Genomic DNA, 20025 nt, shown 5'->3' with positions numbered 1-20025 from the left:
ATTCAGAGCAAAACCCCAAAATGTCAAAATGCTCTGCAAAAGGGAATGGAGCCACGGAACCCAGAGGAGTCTGCCTGGCAGAATACCCCGGAGCTGTGGACCCTGGAAGCTGGGACTCTCCAGTGAGTGAGGTGAGCTAGCAGGAAACCAGGCAGAAACCCTCCATCAGAACCATCTTGGCAAACTATTTTGATTTTAGATGAATCGGCAAATTCTCACAAAAAATGTTTCACTGGAATTTTTCTGACTAGCTCTGATAATAGTCTTGGCATTCCCAACTATTGAAATTGGGGCATTGTTCCTACTACCACCACAAAAAAGAGCTTCCCTTCTCAGTGAGCAACATTACTGCGCTTGTCATTATATTCTGATGTGTACATGAGAGTGTAGAAAGGGAGGTATATAGTCACATAAGAAAAAAGCTGTGTGAATATGCGGTGTGTTGCAAGATTCCATTTATTTTTCTTTTCTAGCTCCAGGAATGGGGAGACCTGTCTAAAGAGGATCCTGCTCGAAAATTTGTATTCTCCAAGCTCATTCTCATAAAGACTTTGGCTTCACAGCTGCATCCGTTTCAGAATGGCAGAGAACGCTCCACCAGGGATGAACAGGAAGTCTTCAAAGTCTACCCTTTCCCTCCCACCAGAACCAGTGGAGATCATTAGGAGCAAAACTTGCTCAAGGAGAGTTAAAATAAATGTAGGCGGGCTCAATCATGAAGTTCTATGGAGGACTTTGGACAGACTCCCAAGGACTCGATTAGGAAAGCTCAGAGACTGCAATACTCATGATTCTCTGCTGGAAGTGTGTGATGACTATAACCTGAATGAGAATGAATATTTCTTTGATCGACACCCAGGGGCTTTTACCTCCATTTTGAATTTCTACAGGACAGGGAAGCTACACATGATGGAAGAAATGTGTGCTCTCTCTTTTGGCCAAGAGCTTGATTTCTGGGGGATTGATGAGATATATTTAGAATCTTGCTGCCAGGCAAGGTATCATCAGAAGAAAGAACAAATGAATGAGGAACTGAGGAGAGAGGCAGAGACAATGCGTGAGAGAGAAGGGGAAGAGTTTGATAATACTTGTTGCCCAGATAAAAGGAAGAAACTCTGGGACTTGCTAGAGAAACCCAACTCATCAGTGGCTGCAAAGGTAGGGTAAATGACATGCTTAACACCAAAGCACTAGAAAATTAAAAGTACATGACCTGTTTATCTGAAATGCATCAATAACTTTCACTAAAAATGTTTAATATAGAGAAAAACAAGGGTACATGTGATCATGTGAATACAACTGATTAAATGTCTACTCCAAAGCCCATTGAAATCAATGGAAAACCTCCCATTGACTTCAGGAAGCTTTAAATCAGGCTGAAGCACTATAAATATGAACTATAAACCTTCAGAGTTGTTGTATATAAACACAAATGCACACATGTAATAGTATACTGCATGTATGTCTGATCTTTCTCCACGAGTATAAGTATGAAACATTAGTAGATTCCTTGCTTATAAAATCATTTTATTTGATTATAAAGAAATGTTTTCTGCAACTTCAGAGTGTTCGTACTGTTTCCATTAGGGGCATTGTATAGGTTTAAAATGGCTGGCTCTCAATTCATCAGTTAGGGACATCTAATAAGTGGCATCAGCTTGACTGTCAGGAGAGTGGTACTAGCCCCCAGCAGGTTGCTTTTTATCTGGCAAATATCATAGCAATATTATCTCTGATAAAAAAGCCTTTGAAACCCAGAATGAGTTCTGTATGAATATACAGAATATGCAGAGATAAGGAATCAGATTGTTTCATTAGACTATGTCCCAATCCTGCTGGCTTTATCCAGGCAAAGTAGGCAAATGTACTCCTGATATCAAGGGGAAATTTACCTGTGTTAAGAAGGCAGGATTGGACTGGAAGGGCCAGATTCTGGTACTGTTACTTACAATAAAAAGCTCTTGAGGAGTCCCATTGACTTCAGTGGGACTATTCATGGCATAAGGTACTACTCAATATGAACAAGACCATCAAAATCTGGCCTTAAATTAATAGCACTTAAACTGTACGCAAAGCTTTAGTACACACATATTGCTTAACTCTGGCTATGCTTTGCCCTCTCACTTGTGGGGTACTAGGGTGTCAGTCCTATATTAATAACTTTAAAATATGGAAGAGTTTATACAAATTTAAAGCATGGCAACATTTCCATGAATTGGTTAATAATTATTTTGTAATAGGCATTTTAAAAAGCATATTATGTTTTGTTTTAATTTTTCACCACGGGCTGTATTATTGGGTTGAGCCTGGACAAAATTTTCTTTAAGGAGTCAAGGCATGGTGTATAAAGATTTGTAACTAGAGTAAACAGCTGGCAGTGAAAAACGAGGGTATTCTAAAGAATGTTTTAGAAAATACATGCAAATGGGTTTCCTACTTCTGAGAGTAGAGTATTCTGAGCCATATGTTCCTCTCCGTTAGGAGGAGCAGGGGGAAGCAGATGGACATAAGCTGTACCAAAAAAGTCTTGAGGAAGCCATGTTACACAGTATGATCCAGTGGTATGGTATAGCGGCCATCAAGCTTCTTGCTGCACTTCTGTGATACAGCTGCTATGCAGCCTGCTGGACAGGCTGGAGTCAGTCCCTCAGTGCTGCATATATTCTTTGCAGCGCGGTTAAGTAAGCATGACCTCCCCCTAATCATCAGAAATATGAGTGCTCCTGTAGAGAGAAGAAAGAATGGCAGCACAGCAACATAGCGAGCATTGCTGGCAAGTGGTCGGGAACGAGAGAGAGAGAGTCAAAGCCCCGTAGAACCACACTACCTATGCACGTGATGACGGAGGCCTGCCAGGTTTGAACTCAGAGATCATTGGCTTACCTGTAGCTCCCTGGCCATGCCTGTTGCCAGAATAATTTTATATTGCTACAGTTTTGAGAGGGGAAAGGGCATGGATGTTTTCTTGTAGGTTCTCCTCTGTTTTCTCATGTCAGAGAGGAGTCTATGGCCCATAGTACTTAATACCCATGAGTCATGCTACTGCCAAAATATACTGTAAACTAGAAAGCAAGACAATAATGCTGAGTAGATATGGCAAAAGTGAACCCCCAGGTCCTTTCTTTAGTCTATTAGAATTGTTTTGTTTGGTTTTGTTCTTGATCGTTCTTTTGCTTGGTGGTTAATTGTGTGTACACAGAGGATGTGGGATTTTTCATCAGTACTCTGCATTAGTCTAATTCTGCTCCCATTGAATTCAATAGCAAAACCCTCATTGGCATACATGAGTGGGAACAGCATTAGGCAAATGCTGAGCACTTCTGAAAACCCTGAACAAAGTGTTTATTGACACCGTACTTTACCACTGGTTTGGCCTATTTTGAAGGGCCTGGCAATATATTTGATTTAGGTAAAAAGTGGTACCCACAGTATTAATACCCAATCCAGGCAAGTTTTGAAAATCAAGGTGATTTATTGTTTTTACCTACTAGGGCTCATATTTGTTTATTTTTCACCTCTTGATTTCCAGCCTCATCTGGCTGAACATGACTCACAGAACATATAGTTTTATTCTATTTTGCTGCGGTGGAACGCATAATGTGCTTGTCTGTATGCTGCTGTGTGAAGCCTATTTGCCTAATTTAAATTGCCTTCTATATGACTTATTGCCCATTTTATGTGATTCTTGGTTGGTAGCTTGAACTAAAGCATATTATACAGTTGGAATTTCCTTTCAACTGTCCTCAGCTAGTAAATACATTATATGTAAATATTCAGTGGGCCAAAATCTGATCAATTACTCCCATGGAAGTTGTGGCTGAATAATGTAAACGAGAAAGAAATTGTCCCAATGGGCCTAGCCCAGGGGTTCCCAAACTTGGTTCACCGTTTGTTCAGGGTAAGCCTCTGGCGGGCCGCGAGACACTTGTTTACCTCAGCGTCTGCAGATACAGCTGCTCGCATCTCCCAGTGGCCGCGGTTCACTGTTTCCAGCCAATGGGAGCTGTGGGAAGCGGTGCGGGCCAGGTGACCGCTTCCCGCAGCTCCCAGTGGTCGGGAACAGTGAACCGCGGCCACTGGGAGCTGCGAGCAGTCATACCTGCAGACGCTCAGGTAAACAAAGCATCTCGCAGCCCACCAGAGGCTTACCCTGAACAAGCTGCGAACCAAGTTTGGGAACCCCTGGCCTAGCCTAATGGAGAAGGTTCAGAGAAGAGCCACGAGAATGATGGCTTATAGCAGGGGTTCTCAAACTGCGGGTTGGGACCCCCTCAGGGTGTTGCGAGGTTCTTACATGGGGTGTCATGAGCTGTCAGCCTCCACCCGAAATCCCACTTTGCCTCCAGCATTTATAATTATAAATTATATATATATATATTTTATTTATATTTATAAATATATTAAAAAGTGTTTTTAATTTATAAGGGGAGGGGGTCGCACTCAGAAGCTTACTATGTGAAAGGGGTCACCAGTACAAAAGTTTGAGAGCCACTGGTTTATAGTAATAGACTCAAGGAGCTCAATTTATTTAGTTTAATAAAGAGAAGGTTAATGGGTGACTTGGTTAGATTCCATAAGTAGCTACATATCTGATCATGGGCTCTTCAGTCTAACAGAGAAAGGTATAACATGATCCAATGGCTGTAAGTTGAAGCTATACAAATTCAGACTGGAAATAAGGCATAAATTTTTAACAGTGAGAGTAATTAACTACTGGAATGATTTACCAAGGGTGGATTCTCCATTACAGACAATTTTTAAATCAAGATTGTCCTATGGAGGTTGGGGAATCTCCATCATTAAAGGTTTTTAGGAACACGTTAGACAAACACCTGGTCTAGATCAGTGCTACTCAAAGTGGTGGTCCGCGGAGCGGTGCCAGTCCGCGAGCCATTGGCTGCCGGTCTGCGCGCACATTGGAAAAAAAGGTTGCCCGTCCCCCACATCAGATAGCTTGAGAAGCACTGGTCTAGATAACACTTAGCCCTCACAGCAGGGGACTGAATTAGATGATTTATTGAGGTCCCTTCCAGTCCTACATTTCTATGTCGGCATGTTTTTCTAAAAGATCTGCTCTAGGAATTATTTGGGGGAGTTGTCTCATCTATGTTGTAGAGGAGGTCAAACAAGATAATCAGAATAGTCCTTTCTGGCCTTGGAATCTATGAAACATTAGAAAATGAAGAACTAGCCTCATATAAAACCAAGATATACTGAAATTGGTATACATTATGCGCTTTAATACAATATACTGTTGATTGGATAGCATATTAGGATATATGGCATGATCCTCATCTAAGGTAAAAAATCCAAATTTCAGCACTTTGTTTTAAAGTGTAATTACATATTCACACAGCAAATTATTAATTTATCCTGAAACAAGGGGCAAGAAGCTGTAGTGGATAAACTCATTCCCTCTGTAGAAGGAAAATTGAAAAACTGTTGTCTTTGTTGACCCAGTATCACTCCAACAGCATGTTGCATTGCTATCTAGTTATATGTTTATGAGCCAAGCCCCCAGACTGGACATGTCATTGAGATGACTTGCTGAATTTCTAGGGAAAAGGGGCTAGTTCAACCACTCCTAGGACATTGTTTGCAAGCCAATCAGAACCGTATTGGTGTCAGCTTGGCAAAGGACAGCTTGTCTGCCTTCTTGTTCAGAGGTGAAGTTTCTTTTTGTAAGGGAAATAATGAAGGGATTTTTAGAAGGGAAAATCAAGAAAAACATATGGAAATATCATTCAGCATAAACCTAAAACATATTGTTACTTTGCCATCTTTCAAAGAAATATGAAAAAGAATATCACATTCATTTAATCTACAAATATCTGCATCCTCATTCAGATATTTCATTGCACCTTAGCAGTTGACATGAACAGGTTGTTGTTGAATCCATTTCTTACACTGTGTGGGATAAACACTGTGAACTCAGTTTGGCTTTTGGGGTGTTTTTTTTGCCAGTTATCAAACATAAAATCCCTATGGGTCTGATCCAAAGCCTATTGAAATTAAAGGGAGTCTTTACATTGAATTCAATGGGCTTTTGATCAGGCACTATGGGAAAATCACACCCATTAATTTTCCATGACTTTGGAATGAAAATGGATGTCATATGAAACATTTATACAAATTCCTTTGCAAGTCATATATTAACCCTTTGGTTGCTAAGTAGAGTGTTAGCCCAGTGACAAAGCCACATTAATGCTGCACTATTGATTTTCAGAGTGTAGAGCTGAAGAATGAATAATATATGCCGTTTAGCTGGTTGTACACAGTGCAACGGGGAGTAGTTATGCGAGAAAAATAGTGTATTATCAAATGGATGTTTCTATTACAAATGTCAGAGCTACCATGAGAATGGAAGAAGATACATTTCTTTACATTTGCCTCTTGAGTTGTGCAGCCCAGTCAAAATGTCTTTGTTTCTTCTGTCTTTATTTTAGGTTTAGGGTGTATAACGCTCAAGGTCAGCCTAGTTACACTAATAACACTAATGCAATATCCACAAGACCCTGTATTAAGGTTCTTTTTGCCCCCAGTCCTCAAGAGCAGTGTTATTCCTGAATGCTCTCTTGTCTAATTACAGACCTAGGATGAAGGAGACAGGGAAATAAGGTTCTTCCTCCTTCCTAAAAGGATAGGCATCGCTTCTGTACGAACATTTATTCCTGAATTTTCACAAGAGTTTGGTTACCTCAATACCTGCGAGCTTGTGTTGAAAATGAGTGTTTTAATAACTGATTTTATTGCTGATCCATAGATGGACTTACTATTGATCTCTACTTCCCACTGAGTTCATTAGGAATTCTGTCATGAAGTGGCTACAGAATCGACTCCAATGCCTTTATCTGAATGCACTGGTAATGCTGTGTTTTTGTCCTCATTCCCAGTACCACTGCCTTTAAGACATAATACTTGCAAAAATGAAGTTATGGCAAAGCAGATCCATGATGCAGCAGATCTGTTTGGTAGATTGGATGGATGCTCATGGATTATAGGCATTTTACCACCAGTTCATCCTTTATTTCAGTCAGGACATTTTCCATCTTCACTTATAAGCAAATCTCATTTTCTGTGCAAATCTTTAATGGCAGCCAATGTGACTGTAAAACAAAGACATTATATTTTATCCTTGTCATTAAAATTTAATAACTAAAGTATTTTAAAGTCTTGAAAGCTAAGTGAGTTTATTGCTATGCCAATATATATCATATCAAAGAACACAATGGATTGGTAGTAGGTAATTGATTTTGTTTTAAAAGCTTGTATATGCTGACTACTGAGTTGGTGATTAAAAGATTATTTATCTTCTGAAGTTTGCACATGAAGTATCATGTAACTAATGATTCAGCATTTTTTAATCAGCATAAATATCAGGAAAAAACAGGGCTACCATTTGATCTGTCCTGCTTTGGAGGAGTTTTTATACCTTCCGTTACATAAGGGTTCCTTCAGGGCGTGTGATGTTGTCTATGGTACTGTAAGTTCTTTGTGAGAAATAGAACTTGCTAACTGCTGATATTGGAATAGCACAAATATAATGTCCTTTGAAAGTAACCTGTTGGGTATCAACAGTTATTTGTTAGTAACTCTGGGGTTTCAAGTATGAAAGCTATTCTGGGGCAAAGTTACAGTGAGCCAAATCCAGACAATCTATCACTGACTTCAAACAGACGCACCAGGGAATATCTCCATTCATTAAATGTGCGGGGAAAAAGGATCTTTCACATCATGAGCAATGAAAACTGACTTCACTGACTCTCCAGCCCTTGTTTATTAGTTCTCTCACAAGAAAACCACACTTCTGCTGGACAGGAAAATGAAAAGGGCTTGATTGTGAATTTTATTAGGGAAAAAAAAAGGAATACAGAGAAAAAAAGGAACAGGTTAATCTGTTCTGCATACTTTGTGTTAAACTTTGGCTGGTGATATTTTCCTGTGCAAGGAAAGGTAAGTGGGGTGGAAGTGCCTAGAGAGCTTTTTCTCTCACCGTTCAAACAGGCAGACAGGAGCTTTCTGTAGTGCAGTGGATTATACAGATTCACCATTGGATGCAGCTTGTTCTATAAAGCAGGATACCTCTTGTGCTGGTTTCATGAAAGAACAAGAAACTTACTCCATACTAGCCATCTCTGCTAAGGGCAGGATTTAGTCCTGTATTGTTTGCTTTGCCACCATTCTTCTTATTCTATTTCTGACATTTGTAATGACAAATTATGGATAGCCCAGCAGTGCTCTGTACCTATGGATCACACTATTTTTCAGTTAGGATTGTAGCATTCTACAGAATATGGCATGCCTCTTGGTCAAGTCCAAGGCATCTCACAAGCTGGCTTTTCAGCTCTGACATGTTACCTAAATTGTGTCATGCCTCAGTGGTAAAAAACAGAGTATTATGCCTTTCACTTCACCAAGAGGAAAGTCACATGTCCCAAAAGGCTGCAGTCCCCTTGCGTATTTTTATAAGTATTTGTCATTGGGTTGTGTTCTCTCAGGCATGATGCTTGAAAACAGTTAAGTAACGTTAAGACTTATATTAACAAATAGCAATGAATTATACACAGGTGATATTTTAATTGAAGATTGTCAATACTACATCTACCAGAGATCAAGAACTACACAGAGTACATGGCTGAATGTACTCCACGTGCAGATTTGGGGCTCAGAGCCTAACAAATCCCTATGATTTTCCTGAGCGCTGGTTTTTGCATTTGGCTCTCTGATTTGTGTGTAAGATGGGTGACAGCACAAGAGGGCAGATGGCTTCCAAATGACTATGCAGCTAAAGAGGTTCCTGTGTGTTGCTTCTTCCATCAAGAAAATGACATTTGTCCTGACACTCGTTGGACTCAGGAGTGCTCTTTTTTTTTTTATGGGAGTTATGTGAATATCTGATGTCTAGTGCTGAGCCCTGGAAGCACTCAACTCTCCAAAACATTTGAGGACCAGCATGTGAGACTTGCACCATTTTTTTAAAGATACCTTTGGAAGTACAACAGCATCCCAGTAGAGCTATCTCTGTGAGTGGAGACCACAATCTGCTCCTCCTATGTGTTTGCAATTCTGGTAATTGTGATCCATACGTGTGAAAATCACAAGGCCAGATTCTCAGCTGGTGTAAATCAGTTTAATTCTACTGAAACCCAGGGAGCATTACTCATGTACATGAACTGAGACTCTGGTCCTCAGTTCAGAATCTAGCCCTAAAGTTAAAGTGCATAGTTCACTTTCCATCTCATTAGAATGCAGGCTGAGAACTAGTGCTAGGTGTGATATGTTTCAATAGTTTTAAGAAGCAAAGGAACTTTAAGAAGAAAGTTTAGTGCTGGATCAATAAAATCTTCATGTTATTGACAAACAACCCCCTTCACGTTATTGACCAACAACAAGACTTGTATAAAATAAGCAGGAATCATTTTAGGGGCTGGTAGAGGTTCTGATTATAGATACAGTAGTCCACATGTAGACCCTACCAGACAAACCTATTTGTCAGAATAACAGTTTCAACAAAGGAGTTTTTGTTTAAATTCACAACAATGCAATAGTGTGTACCTATCAGAGGCCTAGCAAAGTTGTATCTAAGTATTGAGAACAGATGGGGAAAAGAGCAGAAGGCCATGTAAAGGGTTTACTTTGGGGACATATGTACCTTAAAACTGCTCCAAATCCTGTTTGTTTTCTTGTCAAATTTCAGCTACCTATTATTGACAGTCATTCATGAATGGTATATTTTATTCCAAAGTTTAGATGTGGACACCTCAAGATTGGAGGAAGTTTGGATCGGAATTAAGGTGGCCCCTGCTTCACTGTTATTATGTTTGGGCTGATCTGAGTCCAAACTTTGTGGCTCAGGTTCATCTGTACCCTAAGGAATGTTTAATGTATAGTGCTTGTTAAAAGTGGCATTTTGCACTCCACTAAACTCCTACCTGAAACCTCCCACTCGGCTAATACAAAAACTTGCTTCGATTACCTAACGGATTTTCTATTCTGTCCTCTAATAAGTAATTTAACAGACCAACAGCTGCAAAGTTAATCACGGAATGGCTCTTAGAAGTCAGTTGTTCCCTAAGGTGGTTGTAAATTTCACTGCAGGACACTGGAGGACATTGTCACCTAAGCTTCAGTGTTTTCACTCATCTTTCATTGAGTCCCTCCTGATGCAACCACAAGGGTTGGATACTGCTTAAAATAGCCTAGGTATAGCACATGCCAGAACTATCCCAAGGGCAGCCAAGTAATAGTAATACAGTTCCGGATGTCGTCAGTCACTTGCAGGATGCCCCCTGGATGAGAAGGGTGGTGACATTCCTTGCATTGTACAATCTTCAATTCAACTTTACTTTGCTTATTGTCATATCGTGCCAGGTGATATTTTTAGAGAATTCATGGGACGATCCCAAATTTGAATGACTCACTTCTTATCAAAGTTTTCTAAATCAATTAAGATGTTTACAAGGCAATAGAATGAGACATCAAAAGAAGTTTTGTTCTAAACTTATGTTTCAAAGACAGCCTCATTTTCAGATATGTTCATTCCAGAGCACTGTAATCCCCACTTTATAGTTGTTTAATTTTTAGGCTGATCAATCTGCTCTGTTTTGTGAAATGTATGGTTCTGCTGGAGTGCAACAATTCTTTGCTTACCATGACTAAATTTAAAAGGCAAAGTCTGTCGTTAATCAGCAGATTATAACTGGCTACTGAAGAGAACAGAAGTAGATGAGCATCCAGTACTTGCCATAAACTTGTTTTTGGGAACAATGATCTCATTTTCTATTTCTACTTCTAGCAGTTTCAAAAGCGTGTAAAGTCCTGGCTGTAATTATGTGCAATGGCATCACTTTCAAGAAAACTCACTTGTTCTCCTCTAAATTTTTCAGGTATAAATTCCAGAGTAACCTTGAAGTGTAAGCTCCAAGTTAAAAACATTTCCAAGTGTCTGAGCTCACTGAACACAACTCCGCATAATTACTAAGCACTCAGTATCTGATCCATAGCCTACTGAAGTCCATGAAAAAATGATCATAGAGTTCAATGGGTTTTGGATCAGGCCCTAGCTTCATTTAACGTGCAAGAGCAAAGCACAGAATATTTAAAAGGAAAACAAAGGTGATGTCCCAGTCCTGCATTCACTAAACATCCCAAACTCCTATGAAACTCAGTTTGAGGTCGGATGCATGAAGAATGCAAGCAAGCTCTTAGGGCTTGATCCCACAAGGCGTCAAGTGCTCTGGAATGAAGATATCTGAAAATGAGGCTAAGCCTTTTAAACATAAGTTTAGAACAAAACTTCTTTTGATGTCTCATTTTATTGAAAATGGCAAGAAGAGAAGGAATTCCTAGTGGAGCACAATTTTAAACATTTCTCTTCATATGTCACTTATTTCTTAGGCCCTAATCCTGCAAACACAAAATCACATTTACACATCAGTATTCCCATTGACTCCCATTGGCACATCACATGCCCATGCTTAAAAGCTCTATTGAATCAGGCCCAGGGGGTTCCATGCCTTGCAGGATTGAGCTATTAATTTACAAAGTTGTATGTATACAAGCTTACTAGTTTTTAAATACAGGTATTTTATGATATAATGTCCATGATGGATTTACTGAAAAGAAGTGGAGCACAATCCATCTGTTGTAACTATTAATTTTAAGGGATTTATAATAGGAGTGAATTTGGCCATGCTAATTATTTAATGTTTGTATTATAGGAATACCCGTGGGTTCCATTTAAGTATACAAAGATTTGTCTCTGGTTTGGCAGTATAGGTACTCCAAAGCATTCTGTTCAATAAGTTTGATTGTAAATAAGTCTTCATTGTACTCGGTGGTATACAAACACAAACACACAAAAGTATGGTCACTGCCCCAAAGTCAATGGAACTGTTGATGTGTACAGTGAAATGTCCTTTCGTGTTTGCAGGATTGGAGCCTAAATAAATAAGTGACCTGTAAAGAACAATCTTTAAAATTGTGCTCCAATAGGAACTTATTCTCTTCTTGCCATTTCAAGTCACCTCTCTTGCTCAGTAGTTGTATCTTTTGACAATTTTTATCTCATGATTTAAGCCTCTCTGGATTTTTTTACAATGCATTATGCAACAGGGAGTCTGTTATTCTGTTATTTTATAGTGTGTTACACTTCATTGTATTCAGCTGCTAATAAGAGTGCCATGGTGAGTGTTTTAAGGAATAGCTCAGTAGATACACAAAAACACTAAAAGGCCAAGCAGTTCAGCTTGATGAAGGAACCTGATTAGAGCTTAGTCAATTTAGATCAGGTACTCTGAAAATGCAAACCTGCAAGCCTCTTTAAAAGGCTAAGAATACTTCTAAGAATACTTCTTCAGAAGGGTTCAAAAAATCTAGATTTGGATTTCTTCACTTTAGTAAATGATGAATGAGGGTTTAAATAAGAAGAGCAGGATGCAGTGTTTTATGCTATGGGCAAGATTGCCAGTATACATTTTTAAATATTGTTTTAAAAATTGAGAAAAATCTTGGTTCATTCTCGACAGGAGATAGTGTGAAAGGTCAGTACATGTCTATTGTTTATGGCCCCAGAGGTTAACATAATGACATCTGGAATAAAGTTAACAAAGCTAACTGATCAGATTGCATGTTAAGAGTGCATCCACACTGGCTGCCGTGAGTTGAAGGAAATATAGGATCTTGCCATTTTCAATAAAATATAGGCTCTTCTGGACTTTTAAGATTCTTTTTCCTTTAAATAAATGGTTTCAAAGGAAAATACCTGTATTGACCTATACTGAGGTGGTGTGGAGACTGCTTTGAATGCTTTGACTCTAACAGTATATGTATTAACTTCTTGTGTTGGTGAATATGGTCTTGTGTTTAAGGCATGCACCTAGAAGGAATTTACCTGGGGTATAGTTATAACTGGTCAGAAAATGAGGTGGGGGGGGTCCCCTAAAAAAAATCTTGACTTTTAGATGCAAAATCAAAACCCAAAATAATTGAGTTAGAAAACGCTGCTGTGGTGCCTCATGGGAATTGCCGTTTCGGTGTCTCATGCTCCCATTCTCCTCTTTAGGCTGGGCTCCCTAGTAGAACTACATCTTCCACGATAACACCGTGTTGGTAAGAGGACGCAATACATTATGGAAGATGTAATGCTGCTAGGGAGACCTGTACATACAAAAGAATGAGGACATGAGTTTGCAGATGCTCAGTTTTTCAACAAAAGAAATAAAATTTTCCATGGAAAGGAGACATGTTTCATTCCATCAAAAAATAATGTCAGTGGAGAATTTTGATCAGAGCTAGTTGTAGCCCTGTGGGACCTTGGTCAAATCACTTAAACTCTGTTTCAGTTCTGCCACCTGTAAAATTGGGATAGTAACACTGCCCTAAACACAGGAATGTTGAGGGCTTAATTTGTTAATGCGTATAATATTTCTAAGTGCTTTTAGTTCCTCAAAGTACATATTGCTCAATATTCACTTGGTTGGAATTCATCTTTCACGTCACTCAATTTTTATATTTGTCTCAACTGAGGCCAGTGTCCGCTTCTCGTACTCTGAATTTTATTAGGCTCAGTTACGTTGTACTGTATAGTGCTGAAGTGGGTACGCACGTGTTCGACACTGTACTGCATGCAGGACATTAACCCAAAGCACTTCGTAGTTGCTGCAGTCATGAGATGCTGAATAATTCCATTTAGTTCTTACATGGCTGAATCTAGTACAAATGAACATAATCTAGTTGACTTATTTTGCACATGTACGTTTTGATGAAAAACATTCAAGAGAAATAGTATTTTGCTTAGAATAACAGAGATGAGAGATTTCCGATCAAGAGGAATTTTGTTAGATAAACTTACTATAAACAGCATAGAGGGAGTTCAGAATGGAAAAGGCTTCACTCTATTAACTGTAGCATTGATACTGTGCCACTACAATTCTTATGATAATGTGATGTCACTGGTAATAGTGACAACTGTGTGGAAGATAAGATGCCTTAAATCTCTCTCCCTCCTTTTTGCCTGCTAACAAATCTCCATCCCTTTGAAGAGAGAGCTAGTCTGGATCACTATTTTTTTCCTCTGAGGCTGATCTCATCATTATTTTAAAATCAAAATTTTGTTTTATGGGGTATGAAACTGCCAACATAAAATTGCACAGTGCTCCTGATAATGTATATGATACATGCCTATGGCAATGTTAGAGTTGTATTAAGTATAACCTTCGCATTTATAATAAACGTAACCCCAGCATCATCACAGGCATCTATTCCTTTGTTTAACGTGTTTAAAAACCTCCTGGATGCCTGAAGCTTTTGTGACAAAGGAATGGTTAACAGAACACAATCACTGCTAAAAAAATTTTTGCTGCCAGTCTTTCATTGTGGCAATCCTCCCTTAGGACTTCTCTAGAAAGGGCTTGTGCATCTGTAAGCTGCACTGTTCAGGCATAGATGTCTTCTGGGTGTTCAATGAAGCTGAAAGGCAATATGCAAGCTAAAGGAGATTCCACATCCGTCACTGCAGTCAGGAGACAGGGCAATAATTCCCTCTGCCGCTTTTTCCCCCTTCTTTTTTAGAAAAGATAGGAATTAAATCCAAGAGCTCAGGACCTCTGCACATTACATGATTATGTAAAAAGGATGTTATCCACTAGAAACAAGGTTAAAACTATCAAAGCAAAGTATTCTAAGGGTGGAAAAATCCTTTGGGTGTATAAGCTAACTAGAGCTTCTTGGGAAATCCCCGTGACAGTCAATTTGCAGACAGCAATGTACATATTAATGATTTCTCATTCAGTGGTGTCTGTTGATTAAAGATGAACTGCAGAAAAAGAAGGGAAGTAGGGGGAGAACTGCATTTCTTTGAAGGCAAATACATTTACCGGCTGAAAAACCATTAAAGCTACAATAAAGGGCCTGACTAATGCCTGCAAAAGTAAGGATATTTTTAGCAAAGGCTTCCTCTTCAGTCCTTACTGTCCCTGTTGTGCCTATATGAGATGTGACTTCCTTTCCCTATTGAATATACACAGCTGTACCTATGTGGCGGGGGGAGGAATGTGTGAAAACAGCTCTGTGTTTCCCTGTTTTCTGGAGAACTAAGGGGAAATATATTTTTTCTTTTTTTAAATTGTTGTTCTTAAATTTCTCCAGGCTGAGACCTTGTGTGCCCAAGTCCAACCTACCGAGGATTTTGAGATAAACCTCCCAAGGGAGTTATAACAGGATGTTGTCAGACCATTAACTATAGCAGGCACTGCTATAATTTTGATTCAGTGCATGAGAAAAAATTTTACATTTTTCAGTGGATGAAAAAGCCTGATACATTTTTATGTGATGTCAAATACTTTGGCATTCCATGTTTGGTGAGTTGTCACAGATAAGGTAGATTTCCTGGGCTTAACAGGGCTATTTTGGAAAACAGTTGCTGTAAAAGGAGATTTACAGTATAGTAAAAAATGAAACTGAGTTAACGGATGAAAAAGAAAAGTAAAATAAAGGGCCTGATTGTCAGTATTGTTACCTGCAAAAATCTAGGGCAGCCCACCTATACCTTATAGAGGGCTCAAGGCGTGCCCTGATCAATTTAGGGCACCCCTCCTATACCCTACCGAGGGCTCAAGGCGTGACCCAATCAATTTAGGCATCCCCACCCTTTCCCTTCCGAGATCCCAGGGTGTAAGGCAGCTATCCTTACCCACGGGGCTCAGGAAGAAACCTGGTCAATTTAAATACCCACCCTTTCCCTCAGGCCTCTACCTGTCTGCAGAACCTTCTCCCAGTGAAAGAGACTTCAACAACTCCGCTTTAAACATCTATCTATTAGCAACACACAGAGAATACATGTACCAGTCCCAATATACAGACAAATTGCACTCAATGGCCAGTCGGGATGCACTCATCTGCGGGTTCCCGGTGATGCCTCTGCACATCACGGTCATGCAGAGGTGTCAGAGTTCCCGTAGCTTGATGTTGCACTGCAGTCTGGAAATGGTTCCCAAAGAGCATTGGTTTTCATTTACATTATATAGGTAAAACTAGCTGCCGCCTTCAAATTTACTAAACCTATCACATTATCCCACACTCCTAAATAGCAGAAATTTTAACCAATTACACACTGGCACCTATGTGTCCTCCTTTCTGCCCAAGTTTTTACATTTTATCTTTCATACCTAAATTGTAACTTAGTTGTGACCCTCTCTGTTTATGCAGATGATCAATATAAAAATGCTAGTTAGAGCGTACCTTACCATTTGTTGAGTCTCTTTCTGTATCTTCCCTAGTTTCCCAGCGCCTGGGTGTCTCCACTTTACAACCTCAGTGGTTATAACTCTCTTTAGGGACGTTTCTGAAGTAGGGGTGGGTGCTTTATCAGCAGCAGAACATGCTTTTAAAAAAATTTTAGTGGTGAACTCCCTGAGTTTTACCCAAAGCTGGTTTAATCTGGAGATGGGGGGTTGATCAGGTCTCCGTATTGCTGACTTTTCACAGAACAGTATGCTGTACCCTCTCAAGATGTGTAACAGCAGATGTGTTCCCACTGTGCACCTGGGAGTACTCTCTGGGGCAACTCAATCACAGGCCATTCTGGACACAGGCCAGTGCCCTGAAGTCCCATCTCTATTGCCCTACACCAAAGAAAATTTAAACTAAATCTGTGGACAGATTCCAGGTTGGTTGGAATAGCATCAGTTATATCTGGGTGTAGGACCTATTGTTTCATCCTGTACTAAAAAACCTAAACCTGCCATCACTGAATTTAGCTAAGGACCCAGCACTGTTTCATAAAATAAGGATTTAAGAAAAATGGAATGGACAATCAAGGTTAGTAGATGGCTTCCCTAATGCCAGTGGGGGAGGAGGCAAAGAAGAGACCAAGGAACAGGGAGGAGACAAGAGTGGGAAAGTAACTGGATATCTTAGTATGTTGAAATCCTGATGTGCATCAGGGATTTGGCAGATAAAGCCTGTTAGTGGCTATATTGTTCAGCTCTCTTCCCAGACTCCCCTACTTCCCCACTGTTGGTTCCTGCTGAGAAGACTGGCCTTGGAGGAGGAAGCCGACAGCCTTGAGCAGTCTCCCCATCTCCTGGATAATTGGGGGTGTTGGTTCTGCTAACTTTCTCCCACAAGACCTTATTTAAGATAATTAAAATTGTGTTTTCGGAAGTAAAACATGCCACATCTCCATTGACCAGGGAAAGCAAGAGTCCCATTGCTTTTCCTAATAGGGGTTTAATGACAGGGAATGACAGAGCTCCAGCATGCTTTCCAGAAAATTTCAGGATCAAACATGCCACTATCACTGTCACTTACTGTTGCAGTCAAACATAATGCCAGGTGTATAATGTCCCCAATATCATGAACTGCCTAGAAATACATGTATTTTTCAGTATGATGTGTGAATACTATGGATTTGGGATATTGCAGCAGCCACATTCTTATGCTGCATGGAAGTGGAAAGAAATGTAATTTCTAACACAAGTTGCTTCTTTTAGCTGTTGAGAAGGGGGTGCCATATGCCATGTTTTCCACTGTTTGTCATTTGCAACATCAGAATCACATGTGTACCTGTGTCATCAGTACTTTTGATCCATAAACCTGTGTAATTCCAAATCGGAATCCTGACACATTCTGTTCAGAATCTCACAGGTTCCTGATCACATCTATTTCTTTGCTTGTTATTAAAGATTGGGAATTTTTGTCTGGGTTTGTTTCCACCTGTGTCTCTCCAGGGAGCTCATTTATAACACTATATCCAATATAAAGCTACTTTACTTTATTAAAGCCCTCATAATACCCTGGTTAAAGCTCTTTATAAGAATGAAAGTACAGGACTTTCAAATATTGTATTCGCTCTCTCGATCGCTCTTCTCCCCCTCCCCCCCCCCACCCTGCAGTAGTTTCAGAATGCACAGTGGACAAAAAAAAATAGACAAATTGTTCACAAACCACTCTGATCTAGTTTGTAAATTAGCACAGCGGGTATTAATCCAAGTACGCTGCAGAGTTAGTAGTTAGGTTACTTTTCAAGGTAAACCACAATTCGCTTTATGGCTCAAATCTTTCTACCAAGTGTTTTGGGATTTACAAAGTATAACTAGGCTATGGTAATTATCCAGCAGTTATTTGACCTTAGCAGAATGAATTCCAGGTTTCATTTAGGAGTGTGTACTTTGGAAGTATTTTGTGTCACAGATGAAAACCCACTATTGCTTTGCGAATCTGTTGAATTTTATTGAAAACAAAACACGCAATTCACAAGGGTTGAGTAAGTACTACTACATTCCTTCTTGTAAAAATGGTTCTTCTTTCACCTAAGCCTACATTGCTATTAGCAGTAGCTGTAAATGAAGGCTGCCATGAAACAAAACTCATGCTTTCGAGTGAAAAGGAAAAACTCATTGTGTCACATGAATGACCTTTAAAATTCAGAACACTTTAAATAATGAATATATTATCTACCAAATCATCAGGAGCTTTTTGGTTCAAGTTGCAATGAGTGCTGGGTACAAATGGAAGGTGGCAGTTGATTAGGGTCTGGTGTGACAGTTCTCCAATATGCCATCATTTAACTTCTGGCAAAGAGCAGTAGGAGAGTGATAGCTATTTAATAACAATGAGAAAGGGGTCATAAGTAATCTACTTGTGTTACTCCTATGAATTCTTAACAATGTTTCCCTAGACTTTATAGCTCAGATTTTCAGAGTAAGTAGGGAACAATTGTACGCATATGTTTGCTCAAATCCAAGTTATTTGCATAAATACCCAATTTGCATGCACACATCAGGTATTTGCATATGGTGAGGTAGGTACCTATTAGGCCATGTACACATGCGGATACCTGATTTGCATGTACATGAGAGGGGATTTGCACCATACCGCTCAATCTGCCAAGGCCCAAATTGAGGTACACAAATAAAGTATCCATGCAATGATTTGAGGATCTCTACCATTAGCAAAAATAACTCCCTGTATAATTGTAGTGTCATGATTCTTTATTTTTGATTACAATTATTTTCAACAAGACACCAGATTTTTTTAGCATTATTTTGGGTCTGAAATGAGGGATTTAGACACGATCACCTGACCCTGATTTATATTACTGTATTTATCTGAGCACTTCACAATTTTTAACTAATTTATGCTTATAGCACTCCTGTGACGTAGTATTATCTCCATTTTACAGGTGGGGAACTGAGGTACAGAGAGACTAAGTTACTTGCCCAAAGTCATACAAGGAGTCTGTAGCAGAGAAGGTAATTGAACCCAGCTCTTGTGAGGCCAAACTTAGCATTTTAACCACTAGACTATCCTTCGTATTTGAGCAAACATGGGTCTACATGTTTCAGACATAAACTGGACACGGTTTATCCTCATTGACCATAGCCAATCAAATTATGTTTCCATTTATAATTTTTGGCAGAGATTTCTTAAAGATACCTAAGGGATTTGGACATCCCATTCCTATTAAATTTAATTGGAATTGGGTGTCCAAATCCCACAGGCAGTTTTGGAAATCTCAGCCTTTGTATTTTTTGGGTATGTATCATGGAGTTTAAGGCCAGAAGGGACCACAAGCTCATCTAATCAGACCACCAGTGTATCACAGGCCACCAACACCACCCAGGACCCGCACACTAAACCCAACAACCGCGTGTGTGTGTCTGCATGCACACATGTGTCTTGGCCACACAGTTCATTTGTCCAACCCGAGATTATTGTTTAAAAGAAAGTGCTGTAGATTAAATTATACTTGTCTAATTTAGTTGCTGTCCATGATAGGAACCGTTTTGACCTGATCAAATTTCTTCAGTAGTACATTGTTAGGAAAGTGAGTGAAGATTTTATTTAAAAAAAAAGAGTTGAGAGTAAAAAAGAAGGAAAGCTGGAAGTAGAGATTAAAGATTAAAGTTGTCTACAGGTAGGTCTGAATTTTCTTTTAAAGATATTTGACTCATAGTCATGGACTCTTAATTCCTTCCTGCTCTTTTCACTGGAAAACTCCTTTTGTTCAGTAAGCTGTTATTA

At 39.5% G+C, this 20025-nt stretch overlaps 1 protein-coding gene across 1 annotated transcript in view; it reads left to right on the top strand.

Moving 5' to 3' along the window:
* The first annotated feature begins 579 nt into the window (after positions 1-579).
* The window catches only part of KCNB2 (potassium voltage-gated channel subfamily B member 2), a 283474-nt gene continuing 264028 nt past the window's right edge, over positions 580-20025 (top strand). The window contains exon 1 of the mRNA XM_077808963.1: positions 580-1158. Coding sequence (XP_077665089.1) covers positions 580-1158 — 579 coding nt within the window. The remainder of the gene's footprint in view (positions 1159-20025) is intronic.

Source organism: Eretmochelys imbricata, chromosome 2 (assembly GCF_965152235.1).
Source record: "Eretmochelys imbricata isolate rEreImb1 chromosome 2, rEreImb1.hap1, whole genome shotgun sequence".
Classification (NCBI taxonomy): domain Eukaryota; kingdom Metazoa; phylum Chordata; order Testudines; family Cheloniidae; genus Eretmochelys; species Eretmochelys imbricata.
Note: the sequence above shows the minus strand (reverse complement) of the source record. Positions and strands in the feature narration are given on the sequence as shown.